A 19,106-nucleotide genomic window follows, 5' to 3' on the forward strand; every position below is an offset into this window, starting at 1 on the left:
GTCTGCATTTTCATTGTAAAAATATTATTTAAATATAAAAATGATATTTATAATTTTAGACCACTGTTTTGGGGTCTGGATGTTGGACAAAAATAAACAACACAAATTAAGCATAGTCCCAATCATTTCTAACACTGACAATCCTTAACAAAACAGCGCCACAACGTGGACAGATAAAGAACAGCAGGGAAGTTTCTGTCATTGTAATCACATGATATTCATCAGCTGACCAAGACAGCAATGCACACAACATAGATCGGCCTTTCAGTGCTGTCATTATTGATAGATAAAATATAATTTGAAGCTCATTTGGTTTTATTTTATATCTTTATTTGATCACTTTTATATTTTATTTTGCACACAACGGGGACATTGGCAGTAAAAACAGCCTTTGAACAGGACGTTTAGCTCACATGCTAGCGTGTTATGGATGGGAACAGTTGGTAGAGATACTTTACATCTTTACCTGCAATGTAAACACAGGTTCAGTATTTATTGTAAGTACTGTAGTTTTGTGAATATTTGATCATTTGCAATGGCATCTATTCTGGATCAATATGAAGATTCTCAGAATATCCGTCAACACAGCCGTGTGTCAGCAGCCAACATCGGGATTACTCATTCAGGTACAAACCTACATAATTCAGGATATGATTTGGGGACGTTGTGGTATTTACATGGACTTTTTCGTTCACAGGGTTTGTGAATGTAAGGTTAGAAGAAGAGAAACCCATTTTCAACAAGCAGCGCATCGACTTCTCACCACCCGAAAAAATCAACCACTTCTCAGTGTGCAACAACCAGTTATGCATGAGTCTGGGGAAGGACACCCTGCTGAGGTAAAGCTGCCATTTCTAGAGACTGTGTTATCAACAACTGTTTAATTGGGACATTTTGGGTTGATAAGTTTTGCATTGATTAGTGTATGTACATGCAATGAGTGATTAATGTGTAATGTAATGTCTGAATACTGGTGAAAGGACTAAGCAGTGAGGATGTGGACCATTAAAGGCAATACAAATCACTTAATCTGCCTTTTATTTGTGTTAGTGTAATTAATCAATTTTTAATTTACTGATTTGCATTACAAATGGCCTTAACATAAATAGGATTGATTGATTTAAAATGTTGTAATATGTTGACATGCACATTGCTTTTCAGAATTGATCTTGGAAAACCTGATCAGCCAAATCAGATTGAACTGGGAAGAAAGGATGATGGCAAAGTGCACAAACTTTTCCTGGATCCTACAGGTAATCACGTGTCGATGTTCACACCTTGTTGTATGAGGATTTAAATGCATTTTGGACATCTATTAGATGTCATTATTAGACCCATAAGTGATTGGATTTCCCTTGAAATTAGAATGACAAAAGAAGCATCAAGCATCCCAAAGTAGCTTAACAGATGTGAACTGAGGAATTCAGTTAGGACAACATATATAATTTTTTTTTTTTGTATAAATATTTGGAAACACATGCACAAGAATAAACTCGCATAGATATGATTATTTTTTTTTTTACATCATGTAAAGTTTTCCAATGCATGTCATTGAGAGAAACAAATGCTCCGTTTACAACTCCGTCTCAGGTGATCCGATCACAAATGGTCAGGTGAGACACACCGTTTACATCTTTTTACACCTGTAGAGTCCAATATTATATAATATATGCTTTTAATTCAAATTAAATGATAAATGTAAATTTATACATGTAAATATAAAATTATAATGTCATAAGTTATTTTGATTAGAGGGTTACTTTTGTTTATTGCCGTAACCAGCAAAGTTTAAAGCATCTGTTTGGCTAAGTGGTTGATTGACAGGTGAATAGGCTTGTCAACTTGGTCATTTTGGTCTAAATGCTTGATTTATTTTTCATTTATTTCATAAGTTATTTATTTATTTTAGTTAGTAATTTTTTTTGTGTGAATAAAAACATATTATAAAATAAATAATAAAAAAAATATTAGGAATAATATTACTGTTTACATTTATAAACCAGAGAAATGCTACATTTATAAACGTAAATATAGAATTATACACTAAAAAAAAATTTGTTTAAAAAAAGACAATTTGGCACAGGGGTGGTTTAGGCTCATCAGATGGATTAGTTTTAACAATCCAAATGTGATATGCATTTCTACCTCCTTAAGTGGTTTCAGCGATCGGATCACAGAACATTTGGAACCCCATTCACACTTGTTTTTAGCACTGACTGAATAATGGAATCACCCGAAATGAATCTTAATATCAGGTGGAAACCGGATCAGAAGCTCAGGCCTGGCTTTTTAAAACATGTAATTCATTGTTGATCTGCTTAAAATACTTTCTCTTTAATGCAGCCTGTAAAATGACATTTTCTCATTTATCTTACAGGGTCACATTTAGTCATCAGCCTCACCACAAACGAATGTGTATACCTAAACAGAAACACTCAGAAGGTCCGAAGTCTATCACGATGGAGAGGCCACCTGATTGAAAGCATAGGTTGGAACAAATTAATTGGCTCAGAGACCAACACTGGGCCGATTCTGGTCGGCACCAGCCAAGGAATCATCTTTGAAGCGGAGATTTCTGCCTCAGAGGGCAGTCTGTTCAACACCAACCCAGACCAGTTCTTCAGACAGGTTCATTCCCTGGAGGAGGACGGCAAGCCAGCTCCGGTTTGTTGCCTCGAAGTGGAACGTGGCTTGGAATCCAAGTACTTCATCGTTGCGACCACACGAAAACGGCTGTTCCAGTTTGTAGGAAAGCTGGCGGAGGGATCGGAGCAACAGGGGTTCAGCTCCATCTTTGCTCAGAACCAGGATCTCCTACCTAGCTTCCAGGAGTTTCCTGTCAATATGGGCTACAGTGAGATTACGTTCTACACGTCAAAGCTGCGCAGTTGCCCCAAGAGCTTCGCGTGGATGATGGGCAACGGGGTTTTGTACGGACAGCTGGACTACGTGCGGCCCGACTCTCTACTCAGTGATGTTCAAGTGTGGGAATACACACCAGACATTGATTTAAACTTTGTCAAGCCCATCTCTATAGTACTCACCCAGTTTCACTTCCTGCTGCTGCTTCCTGACCGTATCAGGGGTATCTGCACTCTGAACGGGCAGGTTGTACATGAAGATGTGTTTCCAGATAAGTTCGGCACCCTAAAAAAGATGATCAAAGATCCCGTCACGGGGCTTGTGTGGATCTACACCGAGAAAGCCGTGTTTCGCTACCACATCCAGAGAGAGGCGCGGGACGTTTGGCAGATGTACATGAACATGAATAAGTTTGATCTGGCGAAAGAGTACTGCAAAGACCGACCAGAATGCCTAGACATGGTGCTTGCCAAGGAGGCGGAGCACTGCTTCCAGAACAAGCGCTACCTGGAGAGCGCCAAATGCTATGCGCTCACTCAGAATTACTTTGAGGAGATTGCGCTGAAGTTCATTGAGGCCAAGCAGGAGGAGGCCTTGAAAGAGTTTTTGATTAAGAAGCTGATCAGCTTGAAGCCCAGTGAGAAGACTCAGATCACTCTGCTGGTGACCTGGCTGACTGAACTCTATCTGAACCGGCTCGGTCAGCTGGAGGCCGACGACGGCAAACAACACCTCTTCCTAGAGACCCGCGAAGAGTTCCGCACCTTTCTTAAAAGCCCCAAACATAAAGATTGCTTCTACAACAATCGCAGCACCATCTACGACCTGCTCGCTAGCCACGGCGACGTGGATAACATGGTGTATTTCTCGGTCATCATGCAAGATTATGAGCGTGTTGTGTCTCATTACTGCCAGCATGATGACTACAGCGCAGCTTTAGATGTTCTCTCCAAACACTGCGACGACAAGCTCTTCTACAAGTTCTCTCCGGTCCTCATGCAGCACATCCCCAAAAAGGTGGTCGACGCGTGGATTCAGATGGGAAACCGGTTGGATCCGAAGAATCTGATCCCAGCCCTGGTGAACTATAGCCAGATGGGCAGCATGCAGCAGATAACTGAGACCATCCGGTACATGGAGTTCTGTGTGTACGAGCTGGACGTCAAAGACGAGGCCATTCACAATTACTTACTGTCGCTTTATGCCAAACACAAGCCAGATGCCCTGTTATGGTATCTTGAACAAGCTGGAACCCACGTCACCGACATCCACTACGACTTAAAATATGCCTTGCGCCTTTGTGCCGAACATGGGTACCTGCAGGCCTGCGTCTTGGTCTACAAGATTATGGAGCTATATGAGGAAGCGGTGGATCTAGCTCTACAAGTATGTGTGCTTTGACATTCTTTTTTCATTTCTGTTTAAGAGGCAATCACTTAGAAGTGTGTCCACGGTAAAGAAAAGGAAAAATCTTTTTAAGGCCCTGTTTACACCTGATATTAAGATGCAATCTTTCGATCTAATGGACAAAATACGTAAATTGCATAGACCTAAATACCCGCATTACATTTTTTCTTTTACAATAACCTGTTACACTCGGATGTACGTTGTTTTCTTGCAAAACATTTTCATATATATATATATATATATATATATATATATATATATATATATATATATTACCCTGGATCACAAAACCAGACACATGTTGCATGGGTATATTTGTGGCATTAGCCAACAATACATTGTATGGGTCAAATTTATTGATTTTTCTTTTATGGCAAATATCATTAGGATATTAAGTAAAGATCATGTTCCATGAAGATATTTTGTAAATTTCCTACTGTAAATATATAAAACATTTATTTTTATGAGTGAATGCAGCACAATCGTTAATATAAATGGACCTTTAAAGGCCATTTTCTCAATGTTTCGATTTTTTTGCATCCTCAGATTTTCAAATAGTTGTATCTCAGTCAAATATTGTCCTATCCTAACAAACTACACATCAATGGAAAGCTTATTTATTCAGCTTTCAGATGATGTATAAATCTCAATTTAAAAAAAATTGACCCATGTGACTGGTTTTGTGGTCCAGGGTCACACACATATATATATATATATATATATATATATATATATATATATATATATATATATATATATATATATATATATATATATATATATTTTTTTTTTTTTTATCAATTAAAAAAAAACATTTTATTTAATTTTAAGGAAATTTATTAATTCATAAATATTGTGTTTTTGGGGAGTTGCACCGCATAGCATTTTACAACCTGATCTAGCCAAATTATCTGAAATTTTAAAAGTCATGAGGGTCTGCAGGAGCCCTCTCTATGATATTGTTCTCAAATATTAATAAGCAGTAAAGCAGTTGTGTTCATTTTTTTTCTTCTAGGAATTATAAAATATATCGAATTGTATTCTTTAAATGAAGATGTTTTTCCTTCTTTATGATATCATGTTGTTTCACCCACATTATTTTTTATACTCCCCCCAAAAATATAAAAATGAGTTTTAACTAAAAAATGAAACATTCTCATCATAGAAGAGGTGTCAAGTCATTGCATGTATGAATTGCATTTTAATGTGTTTTTGAATTAGTTAATAGATTTACCATTGACCATTAAAACCATCTATATTGGGATAATGTTTGGGATCAATTTTTTTTATTTTTATATATATATATAATAATGTCTGTTTATCCCTTTAGGTGGATGTAGATTTGGCCAAGTCTTGTGCTGACCTTCCAGAGGATGATGAGGAGTTGAGGAAGAAGCTGTGGCTGAAGATTGCTCGTCATGTGGTTCAGGAGGAGAAAGATGTCAAGAAAGCCATGAACTGTCTGTCCAGTTGCAACCTGCTTAAGATTGAGGACATCTTGCCTTTCTTTCCAGACTTTGTTACAATAGACCACTTCAAGGAGGCAATTTGCAACTCCCTGGAAGAGTACAACCAACACATAGAGGAGCTGAAACAAGAAATGGAGGAGGCCACCGAAAGTGCCAAACGTATCCGTGATGACATCCAGGAGATGAGGAACAAGTACGGAGTGGTGGAGTCTCAGGAAAAATGTGCCACTTGTGATTTCCCCTTGCTCAACCGACCTTTCTATCTCTTCCTGTGTGGACACATGTTCCATTATGATTGCCTCTTTCAGGAAGTCATTCCTCACCTCTCTGCCTATAAGCAGAATAAATTGGAGGAGCTTCAGAAGAAGCTGGCAGCGACTACACAGACCACCAAATCCAGGCACAAGCCCAAAGAGGAGGATACAGTCAGCTTAGGCAAGGGCCAGGGAAGCAGAGAGCAGATCAAGTCAGATATTGATGACATCATAGCGTGTGAGTGTGTCTACTGCGGTGAGCTGATGATCAAATCCATCGACAAGCCATTCATAGATCCACCGAAGTTTGATCAAGAGATGTCCAGCTGGCTCTGAAGGACACATTTCTGCATGAGTTCATCTGAAGGCTGCACAATAAAATCTATCTAAGGCTCTATGATTTGTACATATGCTGAAAAAAATTAACCATTTGTGTATTGTGAAAATTTTATTTTGTTTTGAATTTTACATGCTATATGCTAAATTAATGAATATTAACATGCTTATGTTAACAGAATGTACTGTACAAATGGCCTTCTTTGATTTATATGTATGTTTGCTTCCATAGAGCAGTGGGCACTACACAATTTAATATGCAATTGTTTTCATTTTGCATTTTGAGTTAAGTGAATTAATATCTTTTTAATGTACTGTAATGCAGCTAAATAAATAAATAAATAAATAAATGCTATTTGACTAGGCTTTGTGTTATGATATGATGGGATGTAATAGCACAAAAGTGTGCATTTTTCCTAATGCAAAAAAAAAAGTTTATAAATATAAATGTATATACATAAATGTTAAAATGTATATATACATAAATCAGAAATAGTATATAATATGTAGACCATAGTATATATATATGTATGTAGATAGTGTATATAATATGTAGACCACTTATATACAACTTTGCGTTACAATATCTCCCCTCAAAATATAAAAAAATAAAAACAAACATACAAAACTTCAAAATGTAGCATGCGGTTTAGATTTTTTTTTTTTTTTTTTTTTTTACAGGACATGGATAAAGATTTATTATAGGTCCTATAAAGTGAGAAAATAGGGGTTAATTTTTAATACCTTACATTTATGGATTCAATATTTGCCAAGCAAAATGACTAAATTGCATAGACATTACACATTTTCATATTGCATTAGTGTTATTTATGTATAACAACAAGACAGTGACAAATTCTACGTCAAGTCCCAATCACGCGATATTTTGAGACTACATTCGGAAAGTGTTACGTCATAAGACATTCGGCAACGTTCGGTTTTTCTAGGCACAATCAGTAGAACTCCGATAGCCATTATACTCTCCTCCAATAACCCGCTTAATTTATAACGAGTCAGTTTCTCACCTCTATCCTTACTTAATCGAAACTACTCCTTTCCTTTTGCAACTACTACTTTATTATGATACCCTCCCTAAATGCTTATAAGATTGCAGCCGTCTATCTATAGTCGATTGGTACGCCTGTTCCCCACTCTGTCCTCGCCATGGCGCCGTGTCCCTGCTCTCTCAGTTACTGAAAGTGGCCGCCTCTCTGCTGCTACCGACTCACGGTCTCTCTCCTCGCTCACAACCGCCATTTTGGAGACAGAGAGCTGCGAGTCGGCTGCAACAGAGACAGAGCAAAAACGGCGGACACGGGGACAAGGTGAGCTAGCGTTTATGAGGAACGTGGTGGGGGAGCAATGGGGGAAGATGGCCGGGAGGGAGAAAGAATTAGAATATGGGAATCGCAGATCTGCTGGCCTCCTCGACTCCCGCAGTGCATATAGACACGAGACGGGGCAGATGGTGCATGACCTCACGTGGAACAAGGCCACAGAATATTACGAATCATTTTAAACCATATCCCAACATTTCATTTGACAAAGAGGTGGTGGCCTTAAAGAGACAGAACCCATTTCAATTATTCAAAATAATCAAGAACTTGCCATGATACTAAATCGTGTTGCTAAAAAAGTCACCTCTACACGGTTATCATATCAATAGCGGGCAGCTAAACTCCATAGCCTTCCTTTAAAAAAAACTCATTAAAGCTCATTTTTAGTGGTCGTGACTCAAGTTTACCGTATAATTGCAGCGTTGCTAACTAGCAACATGTACAGTAACTGGATTTAGATTAACAAGCAACACTGGCTGCTGAAACGCTTAGCGTTAGCTAAACCTAGCCAGCTTAATATGCTAGCTAAGCTAAGTCAGATATGAATCATCAGCCTGTCGATTATATTGTGTACACTAACAGTAATTTTACCCGGTTTTTATAATGTGTGTTGAGACACCTTGCGCCGCTATACATTTCCTCTTTGTATAAAAGGTTACGCTTGTATCGTCATCAGTGTGCGTTAGGTTTATACATTTTTGTCGCAAATGAAGAAATCAAAATTGACGAGTAACGTTATTTGGCTGTATTTACACATTCGTGTATTGGTGGTGTAACAAATAGTTCCCCGGGCATTAAAGTCTTATGAGCTGCCAAACTATTGAGATGAGAATAGTTTCACAATTGTAACTTGTCATAACCATTGCTACAGTAACGTTATATGTGTTATATTGCATTCAGGAAATGGTTAAATGGGGGCACTAAAAACACTAGTGGTGTCAGTGCTATAGTTATGTTTACAGAACTCTCAAACTCTGCAAATACACCAGTATTATAAGAGGTTAAATATCGTCTATTGCATTCAATTTCCAGTTGGATTAATTACTACTAGATTTAAATGTGTAAAAATCCATTTCCAGTGATGCATTGCCAAAAAATCGATGCACATTTCTTTATAGAAATAATATTTTGGGTTTGGAGAAAGAGTTCAGTAGTCGTTAAAGTCAGCATGAAATTGAAATTCAATCTATTTTCTAAATACCTGTTATTGATTTTATTTATATGAACCATTAATCCATGCAAGTTTTATTTTTTTAGTCACAATGAAACGGAAGAAGCAGAAAATCTTTTCTTTTGTATTGTGACACATCTGCCTGTAACGATTTATTGAAAAGTAAAAAATGTTGGGCAGGGACTTGAATCTATGCATAGGTTGTTGATTGCACGTCCCTGCAAGCTCATGTTAAAGTGGACTAATTCATTTATTGGAAAAGTCCTGCATACATCATTAATGAGAATTCTGTAATTTTCCCCAGAAAATCCAGTTGACATTTTGATTGAACATTACGATGCCAAAAAAATAAACATACACTACCGTTCAAAAGTTTGGGGTCAGTAAGAATTTTAATTTTATTTTTTGGGGGAAAGAAATAAAATAAATCAGTACTTTTATTCATCAAGAATGAGTTAAACTGATCAAAAGTTACAGTAAAGACATTTATAATGTTAGAAAATATTCTATTTTAAATAAATGCTGTTCTTTTGAACTTTCTATTCATCAAAGAATTTTGAAAAAAATGTGTACGCAACTGTTTTCAACATTGATAATAATAATGTTTCTTGAGCATCAAATCATCATATTAGAATGATTTCAGAAGGATCATGTGACACTGAAGACTGGAGTAATGATGCTGAAAATTCAGCTTTGATCACAGGAATACATTACAGTTTAAAATAGAAAACAGTCATTTTAAATTGTCATAATATTTCACAATATTACTGTTTTTTAATTGTTTTTTATCAAATAAATGCAGCCTTGGTGAGCAGAAGATACTAATTTTAAAAACATTAAAAATCTTACTGACCCCAAACTTTTGAACGGTAGTGTATGCCCGAATGAATTGCTCACAATAAGATCTATAACATGCATTTTGAAAATAGGGTGAATCTTGAGTACATGCCGACTTGTTTTTTTTTTTTTGACCAAAATGTCAACTTTGTCCTGTGTAACAACAGTCTTCTTTCTGCTGATTTATGCCAGATTTCTCTAATCATTTAGTAAGCTTAAACCCCGCCCCCTTTCTTACAGTCATCTGCAAATTTGCATTCAGTCAACAACCGATCAATAGAACCCTGCACTACATTTATTGTATGATGATCCATTTCACAGAAAAAAGATCTGTCGCAACATCTGGTACATCTTGACTCACTTGACGAGTGAAGTTTTCTTTTCATATGCTGATATATTTTCTATTAAAACAGGAAAGCAGGATGGGACTTATTGAAGTGCTGGTCCCATTTTAAAATGCGCAAATATTATTTAGTTTACACCACAGCCACAAAACATGATGTGCTGTTTGTCGGTCATTACAGGTGTTTTTAGGGGACACTCGACATTCTCATTCTAGTGAGCATCTGATTGGAGAAAAAACAAGAGAGATCAGTCATCAATGTCCTTTGTCTGTTTTCCTGAAGGACAAGACTATTTTAAACATGTATCTGATAAAAGTTAATTTAGTCTACTTTTAGGAGTCTACAATCATATAGATGGCCTCAAAGCTGACATAAGCATTAAAGGCTACATAGGTAGATACACTACAATTCAAAAAAAATTTTTAATTTTTTTTTAAATGATTTCTGAAGAAGAATGATTTCTAAAGGACCATGTGACACTGAAGACTGTAATCACTGCTGTAAACACATGCACATCTGAAAAGCCCACAGTAAACAAAGCAGTTCACAAGCTTGTGGTCAGCTGATTCTGAACCTCAGAAGGCTCGCTGTTATCAGATTGGTTAGCCCTACAGAGGGCACGTCCTGCTGTGACAATGGAATAAATTTGATATTACATTTCAGTATGTTATCAATAAATGTTTCAACTGTGTTAATCTCAATCATCCACTTCATTCTCTTTCAGCCACTGTCAGTCTCACATTCTGCAAAATGCACAGTTGCTATGAATTGTTGTCATCCAGTTCTGATTATTAATATGCAGTCTTATTGTAAATGTGTCATAAATCTTACAGTGATCATGTCTATAGAAGAGCCCATGCAAATGCTGTGTTCATCAGTAAATGCTGAAGTAAACATCACATCCTTTTCTGTTTCAGATTTATCATTTGTGAGACACTGAATGTTAAAATTGTGAAATATGAAGTCTCGCTTTCCAAAGGTACTGTAATGCTCTTTGGTCACAGTTATGTCAGAGCTTTCAAAGCATTCAGGTGATCTTCATAATCTCATTTAGAGTTAACCAACAAACTTTCTGTGTCTTCTATGCAGTGATCGCCATTTCAGGCTCTTTTAACCTCTGCCTATGGCCTCAGAGCAGGATGGCGTGGGAGACGCCACTTGCTCAAAGTTGGCCAAACCACTTCACCTGCAGTACCTTGAACGATCCCTCCGCCTAGACACCTTTCTAAGGCAGACTGCTGCTGTTTTCAACCAGAACATTTCCAGGTAATTCAGTCCTCTTTGACCTTCTGTCTATTGAGTCACGACATTACCTCTGTGACTCTACAAAATCCTTAGAAACTATAATGTCACAATCCTGTTTGGGATTCTTGGCTAGTTTGTTGTTTGTTTTAGAATGTTTTTCTCCATTTTCCATAATTCCTAAAGCCAAAAGCTTAGCTAATGGTCGATTTTTATAGGAAACGCTGCAGCACTGTAGGTTTGTTTAAGATTGTGTTTTTGTGTGTGCTTCTCTGTTTAAGCGATGACAGCGATGATGGTTTGGGCGAGGGGTCTTCTCTGGCCTCGTCTAACCCACTGCTGGCAGTGAAAGAAGATCACATCAACCTTGAGGACGAGACCAAGGACTCCTGCAGAGATGGAGAGACGGAGTGTGGCACTCTCAACGGAGCTGTGCTGCAAGGTACAATACGTAAAATAAAAAAGTTATCTGTTGTATAACATAAGAATGCATAACATCTTCAAAGTATTTTTTTTGTATACATGGAAGTATTGCAGTCTGTCTTGGACTGCAAGTACATTTAATCTCATTATGTTGATGAAGTGAGTAGTATTTAGCTGGTCATGTGATCTCCATGAGGCATTCCAGTGTGTGTATGATTTCCAACATATTTTTTTAGAAGTACTCTTCATTTCTTTAGGGTGTTAAAAGTTTTTAATGAGTCACCTTTAACCCCAAACTGTCTTCCTCAGAGCACAAAAGTGACAAGGCCGGTCTGTATAACTTCTCGAAACTGAAGAAAAGCAGGAAATGGCTGAAGGTATGTATAGATAAAAAACTACAGGGATTCTGGGAAATGCTTTATCCAAATCCAACCCCTGCTCAATGGAAGCTTGTTTCTGCCTCAGAGTAAAAAATAAAACTGGTAATTGTGATAAAAAGTTTAAAATAGTAAAGAAAAGACACTTTGCAAAATAAAATAAAAAACAATTACAAACAATATAGTCACAATTGCAGGTTTAAATGTCGAAATTATGAGAAAGTGGCAGTACTAGTGAGAGTAATATCACAGTTAAAATGAATAAACTCGCAATATTGAGAAATGGCTGCTCTGTTCCTGCTCAAAATTCTGTGTAAAGATATAATAATCCTGCATAAAAGCCAGACCAAATTATGCCTGCTTTGACCCACCTCAGCCCCTGCTTGAAAAACTTGTGTTCTCTCACAAAAACTTTCCTCTAGAGAAAGAGATTTCGTGAGCAAACGAAAAACTGGTAATTGAAATAATGAGTTAGAATGAACTATATTTGAATGCTTCTGCGAGTGAACAGAACATTTCTCAGGGGAACGCTATACTTTTGTGAACGCAGCAGATACAAAGTTTCTCTGGGGAACGCACAAGTGAACTTTGAACATTTTTGTTCTCCAGTTTTTTTTTCCACCGCCATCTCCATTTAGGGACTCCATAGTTGTTGCAATTATGAAAAACAAAGGAATAAGATATTAAATTAAGTCACACATTCATAATTAATAGTGTCTCTACTTTATGTCCATGTCTAAGCAGTCTGATGTTTGTGAATTGCAGGGCATCTTGCTGAGCGATGACACCACAGATTCAGATACTGATTCGGATGATTCTGACTTTACAATGACACGAGAAGAGCTCCAGGACATGCTGCGCCTGCATAAGTTCACCAAACTCCACCAGAGCAAGTTCCACTCTGACAGAGAGGTACGCCGTGTTCGCTGAGTCTGGGACAGCTGCCCCCGCATAGATAGCTTCATGGAAACTGTTGGTAATGTGTGTTTGTGTTCACAGCTGCAGCACTATCAACACTACAGCACAGGTCTCCTGTCCACTCACGATCCTTTCTACGAGCAGCAGCGCCACCTACTGGGCCTCAAGAAAAAGAAAATCAAGGAAGAGAAGAAATGTAAGGGTAAGCCAAGCCTACAGGACAAAAGAGGATGACAGGAACTGTTTTCTGGTCATCTGAATACTCATCCTTTTTCTTTTGTAGCCAAGCTAAAAAAGATGAAAAAGAAGAAGAAACGGGGAGAGGAGTTCTCCATGGACGGACGGGCGCACATTACTAAAATTTTTGCTAAGTTTTCACATGATGCACCTCTTCCCATGATCAAAAAGAAGCACTTAACCATCGAGCAGCTCAATGCTCGTAGACGAAAAGTCTGGCTCACGATTGCCAAAAAAGAAATCCCAAAGGTACAAGCATTTTTCTTGGTCGATAATTTGCAATCCCCTCGATTTCTTCTGTTCATGCATTAGTCTGAATTTTTATTGTCTCATTTCAGGCATTTAAACAGAAAGTCTCGGCAAGGAACTTTGTTTTAACCAATGCCAGAAAGGTAAGAGGTTCTTGTATTTTACATACACTGCCGTTTGAGATCTGTTAGTCTCTTATGCTCACTAAAGCTGCATTTATTTGATCAAAATTATTTAAAATGTAATTTTTTTCTTGTGATGGCAAAGCTGAATTTTCTAATATGCTGATTTGGTGCTCAAGAATTTTTTTTTATTATTATCAATGTTGATTTTTTTTTTCAGGATTCTTTGATGAATAGAAAGTTCAAAAGAACTGTTTATTTGAAACTTTTATAACAATATAGATGTCTTTAAGTCACAATTTAATGCATACAAGTCAAATATAGGTGTTAATCTTACTGACCCCCAAACTTTTAAACATATGTATACATGTATAGTGTGGTCAAAACATCTGAGACCACATTACAAATCTGGAATTCAACATTGTATTTAAACCTTTTTTTGACATTTAAAACTTTTTTTTATTTTTAGTTTATTTTTAATTATTTTAGTTTAGTGTAACTGTTAGTTTATTTTTGCTAATGGTCTCAGAAGGTCTATTTTTGTGGATGTTTGTTAAGTCTTTGTGCATCTACACTTCTCCAGTTGGCCCACCAGTGTATGCGTGAGGTCCGGAGGGCCGCAATCCAGGCGCAGAAGAACTGCAAAGAGACTTTACCACGGGCCCGCCGGCTCACCAAAGAGATGCTGCTGTACTGGAAGAAGTACGAGAAGGTGGAGAAGGAGCACCGCAAGCGCGCTGAGAAAGAGGCTCTCGAGCAACGCAAACTGGACGAGGAGATGCGGGAGGTATTCATACATATACGCTAAAAATCACATTCCGCTGAGAACCGTTTCCTAAAGCATCATCCTGACAGTTCTTCCCGTGTGTCCCATCAGGCTAAGCGTCAGCAGAGGAAACTGAACTTCCTGATCACCCAGACAGAACTGTACGCTCACTTCATGGGGGGCAAGCAGAACTCTGGGGGAGACGGCACTCAGGAGGAGATCCTGTGCAAGCTTGAGGACAACACCTCCCAGCGGCAGATCGACATCGGTGGAGGGGTTATGGTCAATGTCGGCCAGGAAGACTATGGTAAGACCTTATTCCGTCTCTAAAGGATCATTCTACGTGGAACTTATGGAAATGTATATCAGAATCATGTGGTTTCCATATTTCCCTCTTGCAGATAGTGAATATTACAAGTCTCAGGCTCTTAAAAATGCAAAAGAGGCGTACCAGATCCACCAGGCTAGAGTAAGTGCTAGTCGGAATTATATGGTATATATTCGCATTACATCATACATGTTTCCCTCATGAATTTTGTCTGGAAATGAATTATTATAACGTCCCTCTTTTTGTTCTGTAGACCAGGTTGTTTGACGAGGAAGCAAAGGACAGTCGCTGCGCCTCTCTGCATGCGGCTAGCATGTCTGGCTCTGGCTTCGGCGAGAGCTACAGCTTATCAAACCCGTCTATTCAAGCAGGTGAAGACATTCCCCAGCCCACCATGTTCAATGGGAAGCTTAAGGGCTACCAGCTCAAAGGCATGAACTGGCTGGCCAATCTTTATGAACAGGTGATTTTTTTTTTAATGCTCTCTTTTGCTTATTTCTTAATATACTACTATTCAGAAGTTTTAATGAATTAAAATGAGTACTTTTATTTAGCAAGGATGCATTAAATTGGTCAAAAGTGACAGTAAAAACACATTTTAATGTTACAAAAGATTTATGTTTGAAATAAATGCCGTTCATCAAAGAAATGTCAAATTTTCCACAAAAATATGAAGCAACACAAATGTTTTCAACATTGATAATTATAAGAAATGTTTCTTGAGCACCAGATCAACATTTTATAATGATTTTTGAAGGGATCATGTGACACTGAAGACTGGAGTAATGGCTGCTGAAAATTCGGTTTCGTCATCACATTAAATTACATTATACACATTATAAATTACAGTTCAAAGGATATTAAAATTGAGAGCAGTTATTCCTTTTTTTATATTTCATAATACTACAGTGTTTGTGGTATGTTTGATCAAATAAATGTAGTCTTGAAAAACTTCTTTAAAAAAAAATGTACCGACCCCAAACTTTGGGATGATTTATGTCTCTTTCTGTTTGTCTCCCATAGGGCATTAATGGCATTCTGGCAGATGAGATGGGGCTTGGAAAGACGGTCCAGAGCATTGCTTTACTGGCTCATCTGGCAGAGGTAAGGATTCACTTTCCAAGTTTTCTGAAGCGATGCAATAGCTTTGTGTGATGAACAGACTGAAAATTTAGTAGTTACTCACTGTAAATCTTGACATTCGACTTGGCTTTCCTAGAAGACATTTTAAACATTATATATTGTATTATTAGTAAATATGAATTCATGTTATTTTAAATAATATATATTTTTAAATGCATTATATATATATATGTATATGTATGTGTGTGTGTGTTTGATTTGTTTGTGTGCGTTGTGCATTGTTGTATTTGTGATTATAAATGTATTATGGACTTGATAATGATGACTCTTCTCAAATGATAAAAAAGTAAAACATTTATAAATTTTAATAATTATACAAATAACTTTTCTGACCATTTTTGAACAAATACATAAATATCAAGATGTGATACATTTAATACAAAGCATTCTCCTTCTCTATTGTATCATCTTCTAGCCAACAGATTTCACTTGAAAGATACTGTATTTCCTAATCGCTAGGCTCTCAGATCGAAAATCTGGAACAAGTTTATTTTTTTGGGAATATGACACCAGCGTTATATAAAAAACACAACTCTCTGTTCTGCTTTCCTGTGCTATCATATGCATTTCTCCCAAACAAGCCCATGACACCACAAATCAGTTCTTTGGCATCGATGTGAACCCTCCAGCTGTCTCCGCTGCCCTCTGTGACCTCCAGGGTTTGCGAAAAGAGGAGGATACAGAGTTTTGGGATTTTATATGAAAGCGTAGCGCTGTGGGCCCATAGGAAGCCATGTTAGCATGTTACCTTGTTCTTCAGTTGTTTCCTGTTTTGACCCCCTCTCTCTTCTCTCATTCTTTCCCACCATCTCCGTCCCCATCCCCCTCTGCCGCCTGCACCTGTTGGGATTATTTTGTGTTGGTGTGCTCTATCGGACAGAGGGAAAACATCTGGGGACCCTTCTTGATTATCTCCCCTGCCTCAACACTCAACAACTGGCATCAGGAGTTCTCTCGCTTTGTCGCCAAATTCAAGGTGAGTGTGGCAGCTGTGCAGGGAAACACCTGCAGCCGTGGAATCCTTTTTACCGCTCTGTCTCTCTGTCGCTGTCTCAAACCTTTTATAAACCCATTGAACTATGTCTATTTTCAGAACAATGGAAAATGTGTTTTTTCTTAGCCTTTGCATATTTTGCTGTAAGGAAACGCATGACAGATTATTGCATTTCTGGTTTGATTTTTGTAATCCTTAGGGGGCAGTGTTGTATCATTTATAGTGTGTTCTACTAATACCAGCAACTTAAATATTCATTTCCTGCCAGTCAGACTGAATCTCACAAATCATCTGTATCCGAAATCCCAGCCAGAATAACTTGAGGAATATCAGAGGGCTGAATAATAATTATTTATTTTTGTTGGCCTGGTCAGGCCAGTAGTTCAGATTTATACTTGCCCTGCCAATATTTTCACTGGCCCTGCAGGCCACACTTTATTTTAAGCAATATATTTTTGTGTGCCAGAGGGAAATATGTTTTTCATTAAACATTAGTTTTCTTTATTAAAAAACGTTACAACAAATAATTTATAAAATTTTTAATTTGTGTAATAACTGGAAATAATAGAGCTATAATTTAACTTCATGAAAGCTGTTAATTCATGCATACACTTTTACTTGCTCATTCTTGCCCGGATCAGTCGGTCCATACTTATTGTTGAGCTCTGAATAATTTACATTATACACTTTGTAATGAGGTTAAGATTATGAAAAGTGTATGTATATACAGTACCGATCAAAAGTTTGGAAACATTATTATTTTTGTGTTTTTGTATTTGAAAGAAGTCTCTTATGCTCATCAAAAAGTTAAAAAGAACAGCATTCATTCAAAATAGACATCTTTTCTAACAATATAAATCTTTACAATAACTTTTTTTTTATCATTTTAACACATCCTTGCTGAATAAAAGTATACATTTCTTTCAAAAAAAAAAAGAAAAAAAAAGACTGACCCCAAACTTTTGAACGGTAGTGTATTTGTTACAAAAGATTTCAATTTTAAATAAAAGCTGTTCTTTTTTTAACTTTATTCATCAAAGAATCCTGAAAAAGTAACACAGGTTATAAAAGAAATATTAAGTAATTTCCAACTTTGATAATAAATCAGCATAATACAATGATTTCTGAAGGATCGTGTGGCACTAAAGACTGGAGTAATGATGCTGAAAATTCAGCTTTGCATCACAGAAATAAAATATAGTTTTATTTTATATTTTATAAGTATTTTAAAATAGAAAACCTTTATTTTAAATTGTAATAATATTTCACAATATTACAGTTTTTCTGTATTTTTGATCAAATAAATGCAGGCTTGATGAGCATAAGAGACTTCAATCAAAAACATTATGAATAGTAATGTTTCCAAACCTTTGACCGTGTATTTTAAATTTTAAAATTTCTTCTCTTGTCTCATTCTTTCTTGCAGGTGTTACCGTACTGGGGGAACCCTCATGATCGCAAAGTTATTAGAAAATTTTGGAGCCAGGTAAGCATTTCATAAGAATATTGCTCTAATATATCAGATTCATTTTAATCTGCTACTTCAACCCTATTTTTTCCATGTTTGGCTCCTGTAGAAAACTCTGTATACCCAGAATGCACCATTTCATGTGGTCATCACCAGTTATCAGCTGGTGGTACAGGATGTGAAGTATTTCCAGAGGGTGAAATGGCAGTATATGGTTCTGGATGAGGCCCAGGCACTGAAAAGCAGCACCAGGTAATTAGCACTCGATTAGCACTTACATACATACATACTTTTACACTGCCGTTCAAAAGTTTGGGATTGGTAATATTTGTAATGTTTTTAAAATTAGTCTCTTATGCTCACAAAGGCTGCATTTATTTGATTAAAAAAAAACAAAACTGTAATTAATACAATTTAAAATAACTTTTTTCTATTTGAATATATTTTAAAATGTAATTTATTCCTGTGATGCAAAGCTGAATTTTCAGCATCATTAACATGCCTAAGACTTTTGCACAGTACTGTATGCTAGTTTTCTTGCAAATATAGCTCCAAAATGTGCAAATCTGGTTGTCTTAACTGATACGCATCCTTGACTGAACCTTTCAACAAGGGAAAATGAGCTTATAAAAAGCTCCAGATGCTACAGAGAGTCTCCAGTACTGGTGCAGATTTTCCATATTCCCATCCTCATAGTCAGTGCAGTAACACTATGTCTGGACTGGAACCCTTCAGAGAATGAGGGCCTCTCGAGCTCTGAGTGTGAGTTTGTGGCTCTCTGGAGATGACAGCACATGTGCCAGCAGCTTCTGTTGTGGTGGA

At 37.0% G+C, this 19,106-nt stretch overlaps 2 protein-coding genes across 7 annotated transcripts in view; both read left to right on the forward strand.

Moving 5' to 3' along the window:
• The first annotated feature begins 216 nt into the window (after positions 1-216).
• vps18 (VPS18 core subunit of CORVET and HOPS complexes) lies at positions 217-6,693 on the forward strand. The gene is made up of 5 exons (XM_084090149.1): positions 217-626; positions 698-839; positions 1,162-1,253; positions 2,378-4,248; positions 5,600-6,693. The coding sequence occupies exons 1-5, from the start codon at positions 536-538 to the stop codon at positions 6,326-6,328; spliced, it is 2,925 nt and encodes a 974-aa protein (XP_083946275.1). The 5' UTR covers positions 217-535; the 3' UTR covers positions 6,329-6,693.
• Positions 6,694-7,516: 823 nt separating this feature from the next.
• Positions 7,517-19,106, forward strand: part of ino80 (INO80 complex ATPase subunit) — a 40,863-nt gene continuing 29,273 nt past the window's right edge. For 2 of the 6 annotated variants that reach the window (XM_084090389.1, XM_084090390.1), the window contains exons 1-17: positions 7,517-7,653; positions 10,935-10,996; positions 11,107-11,283; positions 11,541-11,701; positions 11,992-12,059; positions 12,825-12,971; positions 13,059-13,179; positions 13,261-13,463; positions 13,553-13,606; positions 14,169-14,372; positions 14,463-14,658; positions 14,753-14,844; positions 14,933-15,142; positions 15,703-15,783; positions 16,703-16,798; positions 18,243-18,302; positions 18,394-18,536. In XM_084090389.1, coding sequence (XP_083946515.1) covers positions 11,141-11,283; positions 11,541-11,701; positions 11,992-12,059; positions 12,825-12,971; positions 13,059-13,179; positions 13,261-13,463; positions 13,553-13,606; positions 14,169-14,372; positions 14,463-14,658; positions 14,753-14,844; positions 14,933-15,142; positions 15,703-15,783; positions 16,703-16,798; positions 18,243-18,302; positions 18,394-18,536 — 1,979 coding nt within the window. In that variant the 5' untranslated portion in view covers positions 7,517-7,653; positions 10,935-10,996; positions 11,107-11,140. The remainder of the gene's footprint in view (positions 7,654-10,934; positions 10,997-11,106; positions 11,284-11,540; positions 11,702-11,991; positions 12,060-12,824; positions 12,972-13,058; positions 13,180-13,260; positions 13,464-13,552; positions 13,607-14,168; positions 14,373-14,462; positions 14,659-14,752; positions 14,845-14,932; positions 15,143-15,702; positions 15,784-16,702; positions 16,799-18,242; positions 18,303-18,393; positions 18,537-19,106) is intronic. The other 4 variants (XM_084090392.1, XM_084090393.1, XM_084090391.1 and 1 more) reach the window with 3 other exon arrangements.

This window comes from Abramis brama (genome assembly GCF_963993115.1).
Source record: "Abramis brama genome assembly, chromosome: 18".
Taxonomy (NCBI): Eukaryota; Metazoa; Chordata; class Actinopteri; order Cypriniformes; family Leuciscidae; genus Abramis; species Abramis brama.

Coding starts and splice junctions, on each gene's coding strand:
- vps18 (XM_084090149.1), top strand. CDS start 536: ATGGCATCTATTCTGGATCAATATGAAGATTCTCAGAATATCCGTCAA. Junction 840..1,161: donor GGGAAGGACACCCTGCTGAG/GTAAAGCTGCCA, acceptor ATTGCTTTTCAG/AATTGATCTTGGAAAACCTG. Junction 4,249..5,599: donor CGGTGGATCTAGCTCTACAA/GTATGTGTGCTT, acceptor TTATCCCTTTAG/GTGGATGTAGATTTGGCCAA.